The 17,790-nt window shown below is 36.1% G+C and overlaps 1 protein-coding gene across 1 annotated transcript; it reads left to right on the top strand.

The window, feature by feature from the left end:
• Positions 1–259: 259 nt before the first annotated feature.
• LOC103026673 (polymeric immunoglobulin receptor-like) lies at positions 260–15,902 on the top strand. The gene is made up of 10 exons (XM_022687085.2): positions 260–528; positions 7,220–7,552; positions 8,226–8,534; positions 9,757–10,077; positions 10,869–11,174; positions 12,544–12,861; positions 13,293–13,406; positions 14,299–14,342; positions 14,416–14,518; positions 15,720–15,902. The coding sequence occupies exons 1-10, from the start codon at positions 342–344 to the stop codon at positions 15,887–15,889; spliced, it is 2,205 nt and encodes a 734-aa protein (XP_022542806.2). The 5' UTR covers positions 260–341; the 3' UTR covers positions 15,890–15,902.
• Positions 15,903–17,790: the final 1,888 nt, after the last annotated feature.

The raw sequence follows: 17,790 nt of genomic DNA on the forward strand, positions 1-17,790 counted from the left end.
GTTTCCAGTGTATATATCACAGCTTGCACAGAAATGAATGTGTAAAGATTGCCTTGTTTAAGGGGTGGTTTTAAGAATTAATTCCACTTCCTGACTGTAGGAGGAGCAATAAATATCAGTTATCACATAAAGCTGCTTTAGCTCTTTCTGATCCAAGAGTGCTGTATCAGAGATAATCTATTGCTGTGAGATAAAAAATAATTCTGTATATTTTCTCTTGATTGACAGGTCCTGTGTCATGCTATAACGTGACTGGCTATTCAGGAGCAAGTGTTACTATAGCATCAAACCTGAGGTCGTCTTCAAACTTTACTAAATACATTTATAAGTTGGAACCAAACATGTGCATCAATAGAATCCCTCCTGCTACAGTGGGCTACTGTGTTTATGATCAGAGATTCACACTGTATGAAAGTAAAGCAGGACGCATGATGGTGTTGATCAGAGAACTGAGTCTACAGGACGCTGGAGTCTACAGGATTGGAGTGGGAAATGTGTTCAGGGAAATGAATTTAAAGATTCTGAGCAGTGAGTAATAACCTCTGTTTATTGTTATTTTGTGTATTAAATATATATATATATATATATATATATATATATATATATATATATATATATATATATATATATATATATATAAATCCAGATGATTGTTTATATGATTAACAGATTCTTGCTGTGGAGGATCAGAAACACTGAGTGTTTCTCAGGGAGAGACGGTGAATATCAGCTGCAGATATCCAGATCAGTTTCAGAATCACTTTAAAAACTTCTATAAACTGAATGGTGACTTTTTTAAAGAGATTATTAACAATGAATCAAATACTCAGAGCGGCAGATTCTCCATCTCTGATGACAGAAGCTCTAAAGTTCTCAGTGTGAGAATCAGGGATTTGATAGAAGATGATGGAGGAGTTTATTCCTGTGCAGCGTTGATGGCACTTCGTTCAGTGGGATATTACTCTTTCTTCACAGAGATTCAGCTACAGGTTACAGGTGAGACATATAAGTATAAGGATATAAGTGTTCTATATACTATAACCCCAATTCCAGTAAAGTTGGGACATTGTGTAAAACATATATAAAAACAGAATAAGATGATTTGCAAATCATTTTCAAACTATGTTCACTATTCACTATTAAATTCACTGCAAAGACAAGATATTTAACAGACAAACTTTATTGTTTTTTGCTCATTTTCACTCATGTTTAATTTGATGCTGCAACACGTTCCAACGTTGGACATCAATTTATTTCTCAGAATTTCTGATTTGGGTTTGTATTTAGATAATAACATTTACTTACTATAACCCTAACCATAATTTGCATATTCTTACAGCAAAACCATCTACAGCACCAACAACAGAAGTGACCAGGTCTGATTCCAGTAATAACACAGTCATTACCCTCTCAGATTCAGGTTCCTCTGTTATCATCATCATCATCATCATCTCTGTGAGTATCTGTGTGGTTCTGCTGCTGATTGGAGGACTAACACTCATGTTCTACAGACATCAGGGAAGACAAGGTACTATTATACTCACCAGTTTCAAAATAAAGTGCTATATAGTGTTTATTACTGTTAGAATTGTTCCAATCACAAGTACTGCTGAACAATGCAGCAATAAACAATAGAGCTTGGGGAAATAATAGTTATTGGCAAATTAGTGGGCCCTAGAGGGCAGGATGTGTAATGCATTTCAGTTTTTGTCCTGTGTATCCCATCAAATACTGTAAATATTTAATAAATAAATGCATGAGAAATAATGCATTTTAGAGTATGTATTATTTGTGTCATCCCATGTCATTAAATGTACCATTTTATATCATGACTGCTGTCTATAAAACACTAAAAACGAATTAATTTTGTTTTAAATTATAGCCAAAATCTTATATCTTATATCTAGCCAATATCTCCCTCAATTGAACAGTTTGAGACCAACATCTACTGCTCTGATCTTTTCTCTGTTTCTGCAGACTCGGACTCAATCAGTCGACAAAGAGAAACTAATAACCAAGTAAGTTTAAAACATATAAGTGTTCAAATGATCATGAAATGAACTGTCTATATACCACTATTAAACAAACTGCCTGTTTGCAATAAACTAAATGATCCTTAATATCTTGTCTAGATTCTGCATCATTTATTATATTTTACATTTGACATATATTTTATTTCAAGTTCCTAATTTATATTGCTCTAAATTTAGACTCATCATGATTATGAAAATGATCCACCTGGAAGTGATAACATCAGAATGGGTCCAGTCTACCAGAGCCTACACCCCAACACCAACCAATCAGATTCAGCCTATCAGAGACTAAACCCCAACACAAACCAATCAGATTCAGTCTACCAGAGCCTGGACTCCAACACCAACCAATCAGATTCAGTCTACCAAAGCCTGGACCCCAACACCAACCAATCAGATTCAGTCTACCAGAGCCTGGACCCCAACACCAACCAATCAGATTCAATCTACCATACTTTAGGTCCTAAACTAATAAGATTTAAGTGATCAGTTGATATGGATGCATTGAAAATAACCGTATATGTAGAATGACCTTCTTGTAATATTAGATTAGATTAAATTCAACTTTATTGTCATTGTGCAGAGTACAAAAACAATCCAATGAAATGCAGAAGAGCAAAAATACAGCATTGTTTATATATAAAATGCAGATTTTGAGAGTAGTAAAAGTATATATAACTGGGGTCGTATAAGTATATATATGCTGTGAGAAAAATGTAGGGAATCTCACTATGGCAGACAATATTAGTAACAACTAACTGGGCCAGTGAAAGGTTGAACATGTCTCTGAAAACCCCAGCTAGCTGTTCAGCACAAGCTTCAAGCATCCCTTGCTGTAAGCAGGAGGTGAAACTCTCTGTTTATACAAGGCTTCTGATTCAGAAATAATTTTACTATCTTGTTAAGAGTTGTCACTCTGTGCACACAGCTGTTAATATATTACAGAGCAGAGTTTATGTAAATATTTGTTAATATTTGTAGATGAGTCAGTGATGGTCTGAGCTGCAAATACATTACAGTCAGTGTGCTGGAGCTGGAGCTGAAGAGAGGAATCAGCAGATAACTCCCTCTGCTGGCCTCAGTGAGGATTGCACATGATTTAGCCAGGTGATCCAGTGTTCTGTGACTAAGCTCCGCCCCTCACCTGAGACTCTTCATATTAGGACACAGTGATATTATAAGAAGTGATATTATATCTCTGGCTTCAGTGTGATTTATGAGATCACTTTTAATTTCAAATTGATTGCTGTCTATATATGTATAATATATTTCATTTTTATTTTACTAATGTTTAAAATCTTTATTACCTACAGAATGAAGTAATATGATTGAGTACAATGTTATTATACAATGAAGTTTTTTACTGTATTAACACAAACAATGGTTTATATTAATTAATAAACAGTTCAGTTACTACTGTATATGCTGTCTCTCATTTATAAAACATTTCAAAGCATTCCATTAAGAGGTCTATAGTCAGTTGCAAAAAAAAAAAAAGATCTGATTGAGAGAGAGAAAGAAAAAAGAAAGAGAAAAGAAGGAAATAGAGAGAAAAACAGGTAGAGAGAGAGAAAGAAATGAAGAGAAAGACAGAAAAAGAGAGATAGAAAAAAAGAAAAGAGACAATGAAAGAAAGAAATTTGTGGAGAAAATTGGACAAAATTTTGAAATTAAATTAAAAAAATAAAATAAAACAAAATAAAAACTGTTTTTTAAAAACTCTGTCTTCAGGTACTTTTCCAGTTTGAAGGTGCATCAAACTCAAAGCTACTTTAAAGTCTCTCATGGACTAAAAGTGGTTATTCAGTGTCTTTTTTTAAATAGTCCTTTGTATTAGGTTTAGCTTGGTTTTAAGGCGTTGGATATTTTTAGAAAGGGTATTTCTTAGAACTCAGCAAGCGACTGCTAGCGTGAACCACAGACACCAGACAGGAAGTCCCTTGTAACGGTCAGGCTGCAGGGGTTTTAGTCTTAGTCTGTAAACCTTGTAAAAAGAGACTAATCTGTTGTTGTTAGAAAACCTTATGTCCACAAATGTGACAATGATGCCAACTATAGAACCCAAAGTGCCTTAGAGATGGTTTTAAGGCCAACTATTGAATGCAAAGTGCCCTAGAGATGGTTTTTAAGCCAATGATGGAATCGAAAGTGCCCTAGAGATAGTTTTAAAGCTAACTATGGAACACAAAGTGCCCTAGAGATGGTTTTAAAGCCAACTATGGAATCCAAATTGCTCTAGAGATGGTTCTTAAGCCAACTGTGGAACCCAAAGTGCCTTGGAGATGAGTTTTAAGCCAACTATGGAACCCAAAGTGCCTTAGAGATGGTTTTATGGGCAACTATGGAATCCAAAGTGCCCTAGAGATGGTTTTAAAGTCAAATATGGAATCAAAAGTGCCCTAGAGATGTTTTTTAAGCCAACTAAGGAATCCAAAGTGCCCTAGAGATGGTTTTTAAGCCAATGATGGAACCCAAAGTGCCCTAGAGATGGTTTTAAAGTCAACTATGCAATTCAAATTGCAATATAGATGGTTGTAAAGCTAACTATGGGACCCAAAGTGCCCTAGAGATGGTTGTAAGGCCAACTATGGAATCCAAAGTGCCATAGAGATGGATTTAATGCCAACTATGGAATCCAAAGTGCCCTAGAGATGGTTTTAAAGCCAACTATGGAACCCAAAGTGCAATATATATTGCTTTTAGGACAGGCTGTTCATAGTGCCACCTAATGCCCAAGAGGGCAAGTGTAAACCAGCTGGTAAATCAGTGTCAGTGCTGCCATGAATCTAAAATTAGGCCTAATTTTACACTGTTTTCCATTTTGATACTGGGAAAATCCCATTTCCTCTTTGAACCCAATTGTAAAGTGAGAAATACATTTTTGTACAGTGAACTCTGTGTCTCAAAGGGTTAAAAATACATTTATTTTTTAAGAGAGAAACATCTAAATTGGTAAAATTTGATCAGAACACAATTTTATAAAGATTTGAGAGGCATGGTAATGATCACATGATACTAAATCTAAAAGTCAGGCGTGGCCTTTTAGAATGAACATCTGTTAAAAAGAGGAAGTGGTGACAGAAAGTGAGAGAGGCTTGTGTAAGAAAAATAACAAATACATCCTTCTCCTGAGGTGAACTTTTACGGCGTTCAAGATGAAGATCCTGCTCATCATCATCCTCAGCCTCAGCCTGATCTCAGGTCAGATATTACACTTTAATACAACGTTCTTTATCATGCTTAGTATTAGTTTTTTATTGCAGAGGAAGTTAAGAGGTTTTAACGGTCTTAAATGTGAGGCCCGGTCGAGGTCGAGGCACTTTAAAGAAAGCTGCCTCGACGTGCTATAATATTTCTAAATACTCATAAATCAATGTTACAACTTTTACTTTGAATCAATGCAATGTCTTTATATTATGAATGTGATCAATATTGTGCTTTTATTAGAATTTTGATTATTTTTTTATCATTAAACCACTTTAAACATCTACATTTATGGCTCAAAAATAGAAAAAGTACTTCTGCCTAAACCTTAAGAAGCTGTCTTTACTACTTTTTAAGAGTTTATAGTTTATTAATTGTTGAAAAGTAAGACATTGAGACAATGTTGTGATATTAGTGAAGATTCTTTTTTAAAGCATAATTAATCACCTGGCAGCAAAGTGCTTCTTTAAGCTTTCAAAGTGCTCTTTAAGCTCCAGACTTCATTTCCCACACAATGACATCACTCCTTCATTCCCTCACATGACTGATCATATGACACCTCTTTAAGCACAATCACCTGAGTATTGATTTCACTTATTCACCTCCTTATATATACCCCTGCATTTCACTCATTCACTGACGAGCATTAGATTTGGTTCTGTGCGACTACACAAAGCGTTTACCTTACCCATGTAATGTTTATTCCGTATTTGACTTATATGTGTATTTAAGACTATGATTTTGCCTTACCCTTGTTTTACACCTTCCTCCTTGTCAAACTAGACTAGTTTTACCACTCTTGGTATGCTCTCTGCTTTTGTAATAGTTTTCTTGTTCTGACCTTGCCTGTTGTTGACTATGATTTTAATTGCCAGGTGGGTGTCACACCTTAGCCCATGTCTGTGTGGTGTTTTCTCCCTCATTTGGTCCCATGTGCTCCTGCCCCTCTGTTTTCCGGTCATGTGTTCCCAGCCATGTGCTATTGTTGTGTTTTGGTCCTGTCTCTGCCCTAGCCCCACCCTGTCTTCAGTTATTTGTAACCCCGCCCCCTCTGATTGATCCTCAGGTGTTTCCAGTTTCCTGTTCCCTCCTCGTGTATTTAAGCCCCTCTGTTTGAGTGTTCAGTGTTGAGTCTTTTGTATCCCTGTCTTCCGTGTATCCGAGTTTGGTATTTTTAGTGTTCCCTGTATTCAGGTCTGTTGTTTTGTTCAGTAAGTCTGCCAGGTTTCTTTATTTGTATTCTTTATGTTATTCTAGTTATTAAGTTTTTTGTTTATTCAGTTAAGCTAAGTTTTGTTCTAGTCTTTGATTTATTTACTCCCAGTGTTGTTTTCTTAGTTTTTGCGTTAGCCGCGTTTTGTTTACTGTTTTAATTTATCCTGTTTAATATATATATATCTAAGTAATTGTGCATTTACGTCCATCCCTCCACATTCGTGACAGTGGGTTGGGCCTCATTCCCTAATGTCGTCCTAAAAATGATCTTCGATTAGTTCTTAAAGAAAATGAATCGCAAAAAGCCAGTGTAGATTTATGATGTCATTTTAACGTGCAGAAATATTAACAGCATTGCTTTTATCATGATGACCCCAACTGTCCTTGTTACCTGAACACTAAAACAAATTAAGAAAACACAGATAATTGTCAAAATCTTTGTAATATCTATTGATCTCACAGTGCTACATATGCTAATACTGAACACAAACTGAGCATTGATAAAGAGAGAAAGAGTAAGATTATTATTTATCTATTTTTATTTTAATCAACTCTAAACTTGTATTTTCCAAACGTTCTATGTTTACTGAAGCTAAAGTGATGAAGTGAGTGCTATCTTCTCTTTCATTAGCAGGTCTGGTGACCAGCTTTGATGCCATTGGCAACTCTGTTCTGAAAGGTAAGAAATTTTAGCTTTAGCAAAGAGTATGCCTTTCACACTGTTTTTTTACATTGATTAATTTTTTGTGTGTTCTTATTTTGAGCAGGTTCTTGTTGTGTGAAGTCAGAACGAGTGACTGGGCATCTGAATGGGAATGTTGTCATTCGTTGTGACTATCCAGAGGAGCATGAAGAAAAATGGAAATACTTATTCAAGCTGAATGACCACAGAGTTGAAAGAGTCATTTTCTGTGAATCCTTTGATGAATACCAAAAGAAAAGATTTTACATTGTTGATAATACCCATTCAAAAATGTTCACTATACATATCAGTACTGTGACTGGTGAAGATGGAGGAGTTTATTACTGTGGTGTAGGGCCAAGAAAATACTCATTTAACAGCATCACTACAATCAAAACTGTCTACCTGAATGTTACTGGTAAGAACATCTACTTTTGTACTTTTACTTTCTTTACTTATACAATTTTTTTGAACAGTGTTGATCATCAGACTTCCCTTATTATCGTATTTTAAGAAGTGGTCAAATATAAATCATGAAAATTACTATTGTAACACAATTCGATATTAGGTATTCTTTATTTTACTTAAATATGCCTTAATCAATCAAATAAGATAAGTAAGATATTGATTGAGACAAATATGATTTGCGGCTCTGAAGTTACAAGTAAAAAAAGAACAGCAATTTTACAGAAAAAAAGCCTTTTTATTTGTCATTTCATATGAACATAACATGGATTACAGGCTCACTCAAATACTTTCAAAAAGTTAACGTAGCACAAAAGTTAAAAATTATGTTTAACAAACAATAATTAAAGTGAAAAGAGGCTTTAATGCATCTACACACTTAAGTAACCTTGAATTCTTAAATGTATTATATTATTATATTATTGGTCCAAAAAACGATACAGGGTGCTCTCAAAAGAAAGGAAAAACAATATACAATGAAAATGGTTGGAACCAACAGTCTGTGTCTAAAATTTGATAACCACCTTGCAATCATTGGATTACTTTTAAGAACATTAACAGACTATAGGTCTATTTTTTTAGGCAAAAAGTTTGCTAACACTTCATTTTACTTTATTATTTGACAGAGAAAGTGGCTTCAGTCAGAATTTCTGGCTTATTGGGAGGACGCATCATGGTGGAGTGTAAACACCCTGAAGAAAACCATAAATCCAAGTTCATCTGTAAAGAATCACAAAAGGAATGCTCTGAGAAAACGTACAGCAGGAAGCAGTACCAATGGGAGAAAACTGGTGGATTTACAGTGTTTGATGACACCAGTAGAGGAAGCTTAATGGTGTTCCTTATAAATGTGACAGAAGGAATCTACAGGTGTGGAGTTGATGTATCAGAGTTTTATGAGAAGTACACAGAAGTGACAGTGGAAGTGACGGAAGGTAAGGAATTTGGTGCCCCCCAATTGTTTACCAATTACGGTAGAACTTTACTACTTTACGTTAATAAGTGGGTAATAATATGGTAATATTATGGTAACAATGATCTATAAATTATACATTAATTTCCTACTTGTTACTGATTAATAAATCAATAATTGTGAAAATAACAGCTCTGTAACAATTGGGTAATAATATAATAATATTAGGGTAACTTGTAAGTTGTAATAACACATTAATTAATTGACATTTTGTATTTGTTACTAAATAATAAATCAGTAATTGTAGAGGTAACAGATCAGTAACAAGTAAGTAATGACATGGTAATATTTTGGTAGCAAGTTGTATTTATTATTAATTATTATCAAATTTTCCAGTTGTTCCTAAATAACAAATCAGAACAAGTAATTAAATTATGGAAACATAAGCAACTAACATACTTCTTACTTCTTCATGGATAATAAGTTAATATTTTAGTAGTAGTTACATTTTAGATGAATCCTTTCATTTACGTAATAAATTATGTGCACATTCTCTACTCATTAAAACAATAAAAGAAAGAAAATAGTAAATGAATGGTAACAAGCAGTATTTACCTTAAAAACATAAAAAGTTTCTAGTTCTAAGTTAATAGACTTGTATCTGCAGTGGTAACAAGTAGATAATAACTAGTAGGTAATCAGATGTTGTCTGGGGTCCCCAGGTCAGCTCAGGCCCTAGGCAGTTGATTGGTTTGCTTGCCCTATTGCAACGGGCCTGAGTGGGCCGTTTACAATTGGGATTCTTCCTGGGCTTGGTGGGTTTTAAGTAGGTACAGTGGACTCTGTGTAAGTTTGGAATCTAGTTGAGCTTTCCAAATGGGTCCCATCATTACAGTCCACCTTAATCTCACAAGGGTTCCATCTAGGCCCCATATATTGTAGTGTACAACCCAAGATTTCAAGTTCATATTCATATTCAAGTTTTAAGAGTTCAGAAATCAATATTTGGTGGAATAACCCTGGTTTTTAATCACAGTTTTTTTTCATGCATCTTGGCATCATGTTCTCCTCCACCAGTCTTACACACTGCTTTTGGATAATTTTTTGCCTTTACTCCTGGTGCAAAAATTCAAGCAGTTCAGCTTGGTATGTTGGTCAGAGGTTTTCATTTTGGCAAAATCAATGTTTAATTGCTCTCTTATTTTTGTTCAGAGCTGTATCTTGATTTGTATTTTTTCTTTCAGATCCTTGCTGTGGAAAGACGATCTCCCAGGTTGGTCGTATTGGTGAAACTCTTAAAATCGTCTGTCAGAACCCGCTGACCTTCAGATCTAATCCAAAATACTTCTGCAAAGAGGAAGACGACCACATCTGCCAAGACATCAGCTCACTCAGACCTGCAGGGAAATATTCCTTATCCATCCTCAACCGAACAGGACTCTTCATAGTGTCCGTATTCAATCTGACTCTTAGCGATGCTGGAGTTTACTGGTGTGGAGTTGAGACCAGTAAAGGAGATCTTAGGTACACTTCCCTGACCACAAAAGTGCAAATCAGTATTAAATGTAAGTACACTGTACAAAAAAATTACTTCGACATACTTTGGCCATGCCTTTCAGCATTTTTCCAGAGTGAATTACATTGAATTACTGGTTTAGAATGGTGGACATTCCTATCCTGGGAAGAGTAATGGTGTTATCCACTATTTTGCACTAACCACCAGATTGTGTGATTCTGTATAATCACATTACCAGAGTAATATTATTATTACAAGTTGCTGTCATGACCCTTTTCAAATGCTAATTTAAAGCCATGACTTTGAACATGAAGTGTTTCATGAGGGGACGGCTTGGGACCACCCACACCTGTATACATTATGAGGTGTTATCTTGTGTATGAGGTTGAATACTGACCAATTTTCTCATGGCAAGATGAATCTACTGAATTATGGGAATTGGAATGAGGACTAATTGTGGGTGTTGTGCAGGTATTTAACCGTTCAAAGTACTAGAATACCTCAAAGAAGGCTAATATTATCACTTACAGTGGACAGTTCAGTAGGTGGAAATGATTGTGACCAGCGGCATCTGGCTAGAATTCTCCATGAATCTATGAGACATGCAATTCTTACAGAAAGAAATGTCTGCATTCAATGCAGAAGAACCTGCCCACATATTCTACAGGTCAATACAGTCTTCTGTAGCTTCTATGGAAAGTGGCAAAAGTCTTGGGAAATGATGGTAGTGGTAACATTTATATATAGTAAGAATTTTAAACAAGGTTTCAGGTTTTGAGGTTTTGTGGTTTTGAGGTCTAATGTCTGTTTTTTTCCTGTCTTTCTTCTTTCCGATTGCAGTCGATGCACTGATTGGTTACGAAGATAGTGTGATCCAGATCAGATGTCCCTATGCCTCAAACTTTAAACAACATTCAAAGCATTTCTGTAAGGAAAATGAAGAGAAAAAATGTTTTACACAACAGAAAAACCTGCAACCTTCAACTCAGAGATTCTCTCTGAGTAACAACATCACCGCTGGAGTCTTCACTGTGACCATCAGAGGACTGACTGCAGAGGATGCTGGGAAATACTGGTGTGCTGTGAAGACAGGAGACGTCTTGATGAAGTATCTCTCCAATGAACTGAAGATCATCATGAAACAAGGTGAATTTGTGCTTATATTGTTCGGTCTGGATTTAAAGAATTTGGCTGAAACTAAATTAACCTAAGTGAAAGGTCAAACTATGTTCTGGGCCAATGGACAAACATTTGATCTGACTAAACAAGGATGTCTTGGTCTGGATCTGAACTGATCCATGGTCCAGTTATTTTTTTTAGATGGACCTTTCCATCTATACACACTAGGAAAAGTAAGTACAGATTTGTCCTTAAAAGGGTATAAAGCTTGTCGCTGGGGCTGTACCTTATATTGAGATACAACAAAGTACCTTTCAGTGAAAGTCCTTTTTTGTACCCATGGTTTTTGTGCCAGTAAAGATTATAAAGATTATAAACATTGTCATCAACTGAATACGAGTCAAGAACTTGATGATGCAAAATTGTCTGGCTCTCAAATGAAAAAATGTGCAATTAAAATATATATAGTTTATTAGTACAGTGATACAGAATACTGAATGTACCCTTTGGCTGCTGGTTAAATGGTACAAATCTGTACTTATTGCTGTTAGGAATGACTTTGTACTTCAGAGGGAACAAATCTGACCCTGTAAAGACCAATATTGTACCTTTGAGGGTACAATTATGAAAAGTGTACCTTTGAGTACAAAAAAGTACTTATATCATACCTCTGTTTCTTAGAGTGTAGGGTCCTTTGGACCAATTACAAAATTGTGGCAGGCTATCGTCACTCCTTTAATAATGGAAGAGGAAAAGAGGTGTTGTTCAGACTCCCCTTGGCATGCAGGCAAATTACGAAGCAGTATGGGTGAAATACAGTAGTATCTAGTGTATCTACTGAAACTTTAGATTAACCCTTATTTACAATATATGCAGAAATAAAAGGAATCTGATGGGACTCTCATGTTACTCTCTGTTACTCTCATTCTACTGTGAGAATCTTTCCGACAGGAAGGCAATATTTGGTGCATCATATGCCAAATTGACAAAATCCATTTTTCAAACCAATCAGTGCCAAGTATAGACAGACTACACCAACGTATGATGAAGATGCCAATGTACAATGCAATGCAAATCGTCGCTGTCCTTTAAAAAAACAAGTATCTCCATTTTTGTCGATTTTTAGTTTACTACATAATTCGAACATTCAAACTGTCCCTAACACAGTGCCAAAATTTCTTGATTAATTGACCAGTAGACATTCTCCAAAACATCCTGAAATAAACTATTTTTACAATAACTTTCATTGAAAGTTAAGAAGGTTTTATCTCTTTCCTGTAAAGTTGCTTTTTTTTCTTGTTTTCGACGAAATTCTCAGGATTTGAAAACTGAAGTAACTATTAAATCATGTTTAATACTCATACTCTGATCTGATCGTTTCTACTGCCCTTTCCAGAGCTTCGTGTGATTGGACGTGAAGCACTCAATGTGTCCATCAGCTGCATCTCTTCTAGAACAATTGATTCAGAGAAAAAGAATAACGGAAAGTTTTTCTGCATGGGGAAACATCCCTCCAGCTGTGACCAGGATGAAGTTAAAGTATCATCAGAGAGAAACAGGAGAGGCAGATTCTCTCTGAGTGATGATGCATCTTCAGGAATCTTCACGGTGAGCATCACTGATCTGAGAGAAGAAGACTCAGGGACGTACTGGTGTGGAGAAGAGAGCTCTGCATCTGCCATCTACACCAAAGTTCATCTGCTAGTTACGAAAGGTTGGAGCTTTGTTTTATTTCACTCCCTGTTATCATTTAGAATTAATATAGATAAGAAATCATAATTACGGTAAGTCCTTCATGAGTACCATTTAGTCTTGGGTGGCTACTGTTTTCGATTATCCATCATAAGAGCACCTTTGGTAGGAATTGACCACTGCCCACAAGATCTCAGAAGGTTCTATGTGGTGTCTTCCCTTAACAAGTTCTGTGAGATGTGAAGTGGGGCCTCCATAAGCTTAGGCATAGATTGTGTTGGATGTTCTTACTTAGAGAACTTTTGACAGGAACTGGATGCCCAACAAGACCTCTCTAGGTGTCCTCTGGAAATTGGCAACCAGACTATAGTTAGTAGCAAATCCTTTCCTGCTGTAATTTTAATTTTATAAACATAAAAAAGTAATGCATATCTCTTTTCTCTTGATGTCTAGACTTTCCAGGTTTCTCTGCCATCATCTTCATCACTGGCAGTGTCTCTGTGGTTCTGCTTCTGATTGGAGGACTGATACTAATCTTCTGCAAAACAAGATGCACCAAAACACAAGGTTAGACTCTTTGATATTTGAGTTCTTGGTACTGGTGCCTTGGTGATGGTACACTGGTACTTGGTACTTAGTACTGGTATCACATTGGACATGGAAGCTGATGCTAAAGTCCTTTTAAATTGACCCATATAGCAAAAAATTGCCTTATTCTGGTTTAGTCTGGAATATAATATGGGGATTGTCCCAAATCGCTTTTGCCAACACCCCAGTTGATGAGCATATGGAAACCAGCCTGAGCCACTTGTGCCAACACCCTGGTTGCCAAGTACAATATGGAACAGTCCTGAGATGCTTTTGCCAACACCCCGGTTGCTGAGTAAAGTATGGAAATTGTTCCAAGCCTCTTGTGCCAACACCCTGGTTCACAAGTATAATATGGAAACCAGCCTGAGCTGCTTGGGCCAACACTCCAGGTGCCAAGTATAATATGGGCATTGTCCCAAACCGCTTGTGCCAATACCCAGGTTGCTGAGTATTATGTGGGAACTATCCCAAGATGCTTGTGCCAATACTCCGGTTGTCGAGTATAATATGGGTATGGGCTTGAACCACTTGTTCCAAAACGCCAGTTTCTGAGTATAATATAGAAACATTCCCAAGATGCTTATGCCAGTATCCAGGTTGCTGAGTATAATATGGGAATCATCCTGAGCCGCTTGTGCCAACCCCTTGTTGCCGAATATAATCCATCCGATTCCACATGGCCAAAGCCAATCTCAGCAGATTTGCCAAGCTTGGGCTGATTCTTTATGTTATCTGGGGAGGTAACATCATTTTCCAAAATATGTCTCATGTGTTTTAGCTTTAATTATGAAGTAAGTTTATGTTCTGATTGATTGATATTAGAGAACAAATCAGTTTATATTGCTATGTTTTCTCATGTGATCTGCAGGCCCCTCCTCAACCAATAGGACAGTCCCAGTAAATAATGAAGAGGTAAGTATTAATTCTACTAAATAGATTTGTCTTAATTCTGGAAATGATGATCTTCAGTCTTTTTGATTCTTAGGTTCTCTCTGCTAATCATGACTATGAGGAGATTAATCCCACCACACATCGTTCTCGGAGGAATGCCTCATCACCCAATAACAGATCTGATACGGAAAATACAGGTTAGTTCCTAAATAGAGGAAACTCATGTGGCATTTGAGGGTGGATCCACCCCCATGCTTCACAGTTTGCAATAGTGCTCAGAATAAATTTCTTGCAACTGCAAATATTGTTGCATGTGTTTAGATACTTGAATGACAAACAAGTATTGCCAATAAAACAGCACTCTAAAAAACACTATTGGCACCAGGCATGAGAAAAAAGAGGGGTATACTGGTATTTGGGTGTGTGCACAATAGTATATATCCCGTGTTATACTTGGCAACCATGGTGTTGGCACATGCAACACTCGGCCCAAATGTGAGCCAAGCCTTTGGGCCAGAATTGGGCCTAGATTGGAACTGCTCCATCCAATACTTTTGTATGGGATGGGTTTTTGATAAGTTAAGAGATGTGGTGTGTTTATCCAAAATCCTGACCTCACTAAGACCAATTCTTGCCACGGAATGCAATCAAATCCTCACATCAATTCTAGTCCAAAATCTAGTAGAAAGGCTTCTCTGGACAGTAGAGTCTGTTACTCCAATAAAAGCAGGATAAATTCATTTTTAATACCCTTCAATTTGGAAAAAACAATGTATATCCTGGTGAGAAGAATATATACTTAATTGTACAGATTTATGTACTTACTTAAAATATATTAAAAGTACATTAATATTATGTTTTCATCAGATTTTTGAAAGTAAACTTTGACTATACTTTTTAAATGAATGGACTCCTATGAAATACACTTTTAGTTAAATATAATTCAATATACTTGTAAAATACTTATTTTCAAATATATTTTTGTACATTTTTAGCAAAGTGTGTTAAAAACAACTGTTACAGTAGTTCACTTAAAGTGCATTTTATCATGTAACTTTTTAGAAAGTAAGTTAAATTACTATTACCAATTTAAAAAATGAAAATAAACTTGTAACACGCAATGAATGTGTTTAAATATTTAAAATATGGGGTTACATACATGAAGTAGTTTAACGTTAAAGTATAATAAGTATAAAAAAGTTGTTCTATTTTATCATTCTTTAAATATACTGATTAATAATAATGTGGCTACAAGAAAACACTTTAGTGCACTATAGCATAATAATGCTTAGTGTACTTTAATCTAATTTTATTCACTAGGGCAGTGAGCAGGTGTTCTAGTACATCTGTAAATATATTGTATTTACCTTCATCTTTGTTTTTCTAATATTTTAACAGAAGCATGTATCTACTCTACTGTGCAACTGCCCAAAGAAGAAGGTCTAACTTACGCTACTGTGAGCTTCCAGAAGAACCCGGATTCTCCCAGTGATGGATCAGTCACTGTCATAAAGGATGACTCTTCTACTGAGTACGCCATGATCAAACACCACTCGAGACGGAAGTGATCTGCTGACTGCTGACTGATTACAGAATTTATATTGTGTTTGGTAGTTTTGGGTTATGAATTGTTAACTTTTTGGGTTTTTGAGGAGATTAGGAATATCTGGAAATCGAATAAGTTGATGCAGTAGATAAAACTCATCTCTCAGAAGCTGCAGAAGGTTTGAAGAACCTTTACTTGATGTATCTGTTTTATTTATAATTCAAACAATTAATTTAGGCAATCAAAGAACCTCAAAGAACCATTAATGTTATTTTATATTGAAGAGTTTTGGTAGCCTAGCTTCATGCTACATTATAAATGATCAGCTTAAGTATCTAGTAAGAAAAGTTAGTTAGTGCAAATACAATACACTCACACACTATATGGGCAACTGTATTATGCTTATGTAGGGCATTGAATTTACACTGTAGTTTTCATGCTGCAGCATGGACGTTTAGGCATATATACCCAAAAATGTATGTAAATTTATTTAAAATGTTTATGAAAACAAATTAGTGTAATTGAAAAGTTTGAGTATGACCTGTTTTGTTGGAGTAACTGTCTCTGAAAGTATTGTAATTCACAGAAATTAAATATTATAAAAATGTTATATATTTACCATTTTAAAACAGTGGGTTAATTTTCCATAACTTTATCCCGATTTATTTGCTGTTTTTTCTTTGTGAAAGATATTTCAGCTCCACCCTCAAAAAGACTCTGGTGAGCTAAATTGCTTTACAGTTTTCACTTTAGGGTTAATTAACTTAATCATCAACTCAGGGTTTAAGGAGTTAAGTGGAATTGAGGAAACCCAAGTGGAATTGGGTCGAATGTGGCAACTGGGGTGTTGGCACAAGTGGTTCGGACCGATTTATAAATTATATTCAGGAACCGGGGTGTTAGAAAAAGTGGCTTGGGCCCATTCACATATTACACTCAGCAACTGGGTTTTTTTCACAAGTGGATTGGGCCAGTTCACATATTATACTCAGTAACTGGGGTGTTGGCATAAGTAGCTTGGGCCAATTCCCATATTATACTCTGCAACAGTGGTTTTGGCAAAAGGGGGTTCGGGCCAATTCACATATTACATCACAGCAAAAGTGCTATCGGCACAAGCGGCTTGGGCCGGTTCATATATCATACTTTATAACCGGGTGTTGGAACAAACTTGGCAAATGGGGTTTCGGCTCATGTGGCTTGGGCCAGTTCCCATATTCTACTCTGCGACCGGGTTGTTGGCACAACTGGCTTGGGCCGATTTACATATCATACTTGGAAACTGGGGTGTTAGCAAAAGTAGCTTGGGCTGATTCCCATATTACACTCATCAACCGGGGTGTTGGCATAAGTGGCTTGGGTTAATTCAATGATTATAATGATGTTGGCACAAGTGGCCCAGATGTGAGCTGAGCATTTGGGCCAGAATCAGGCCTAGATTCAACCTCATGTTTGTACCTGACTGATCTCCAGCTGTTAGCATTGTGGCTAACCCATTATAAACCTTCAGACAAAGGCCACTGTGTCTGTTAGCACTGTGGCACCAATCCTACTGAGTCTGCTGTATTAAACATCAGATTAATTCAAACTTTAATAGAGTTTCACCTCATATTTTTGTAAAAGTGATGGAAACCCATGTTCCACTGTAGTCCCGTGTTCAAAAGAAAGAAAACGGAACTCTCAGATCTGAGTAGATACAGTTCCGTTAACCACTTCTCCATTCCAACAGCAGCACAGAGAAAATAGCTGCAAGCTTAAAACCCAGAGCGGAGCTTTTAATAAGCAGCGTTATATATAGTTTAAAGGGCACAAGGCAGTTTTAAACTCTTACATTACTTTTACAAACACTTTAACATCAAAGTGCATTACTAGGAGGGACTTAGGGTTTAGGGTGAGAATTGGGAAAGGGGCTGAGACACTAAC

The sequence above is a fragment of the Astyanax mexicanus genome, chromosome 21 (assembly GCF_023375975.1).
Source record: "Astyanax mexicanus isolate ESR-SI-001 chromosome 21, AstMex3_surface, whole genome shotgun sequence".
Classification (NCBI taxonomy): domain Eukaryota; kingdom Metazoa; phylum Chordata; class Actinopteri; order Characiformes; family Acestrorhamphidae; genus Astyanax; species Astyanax mexicanus.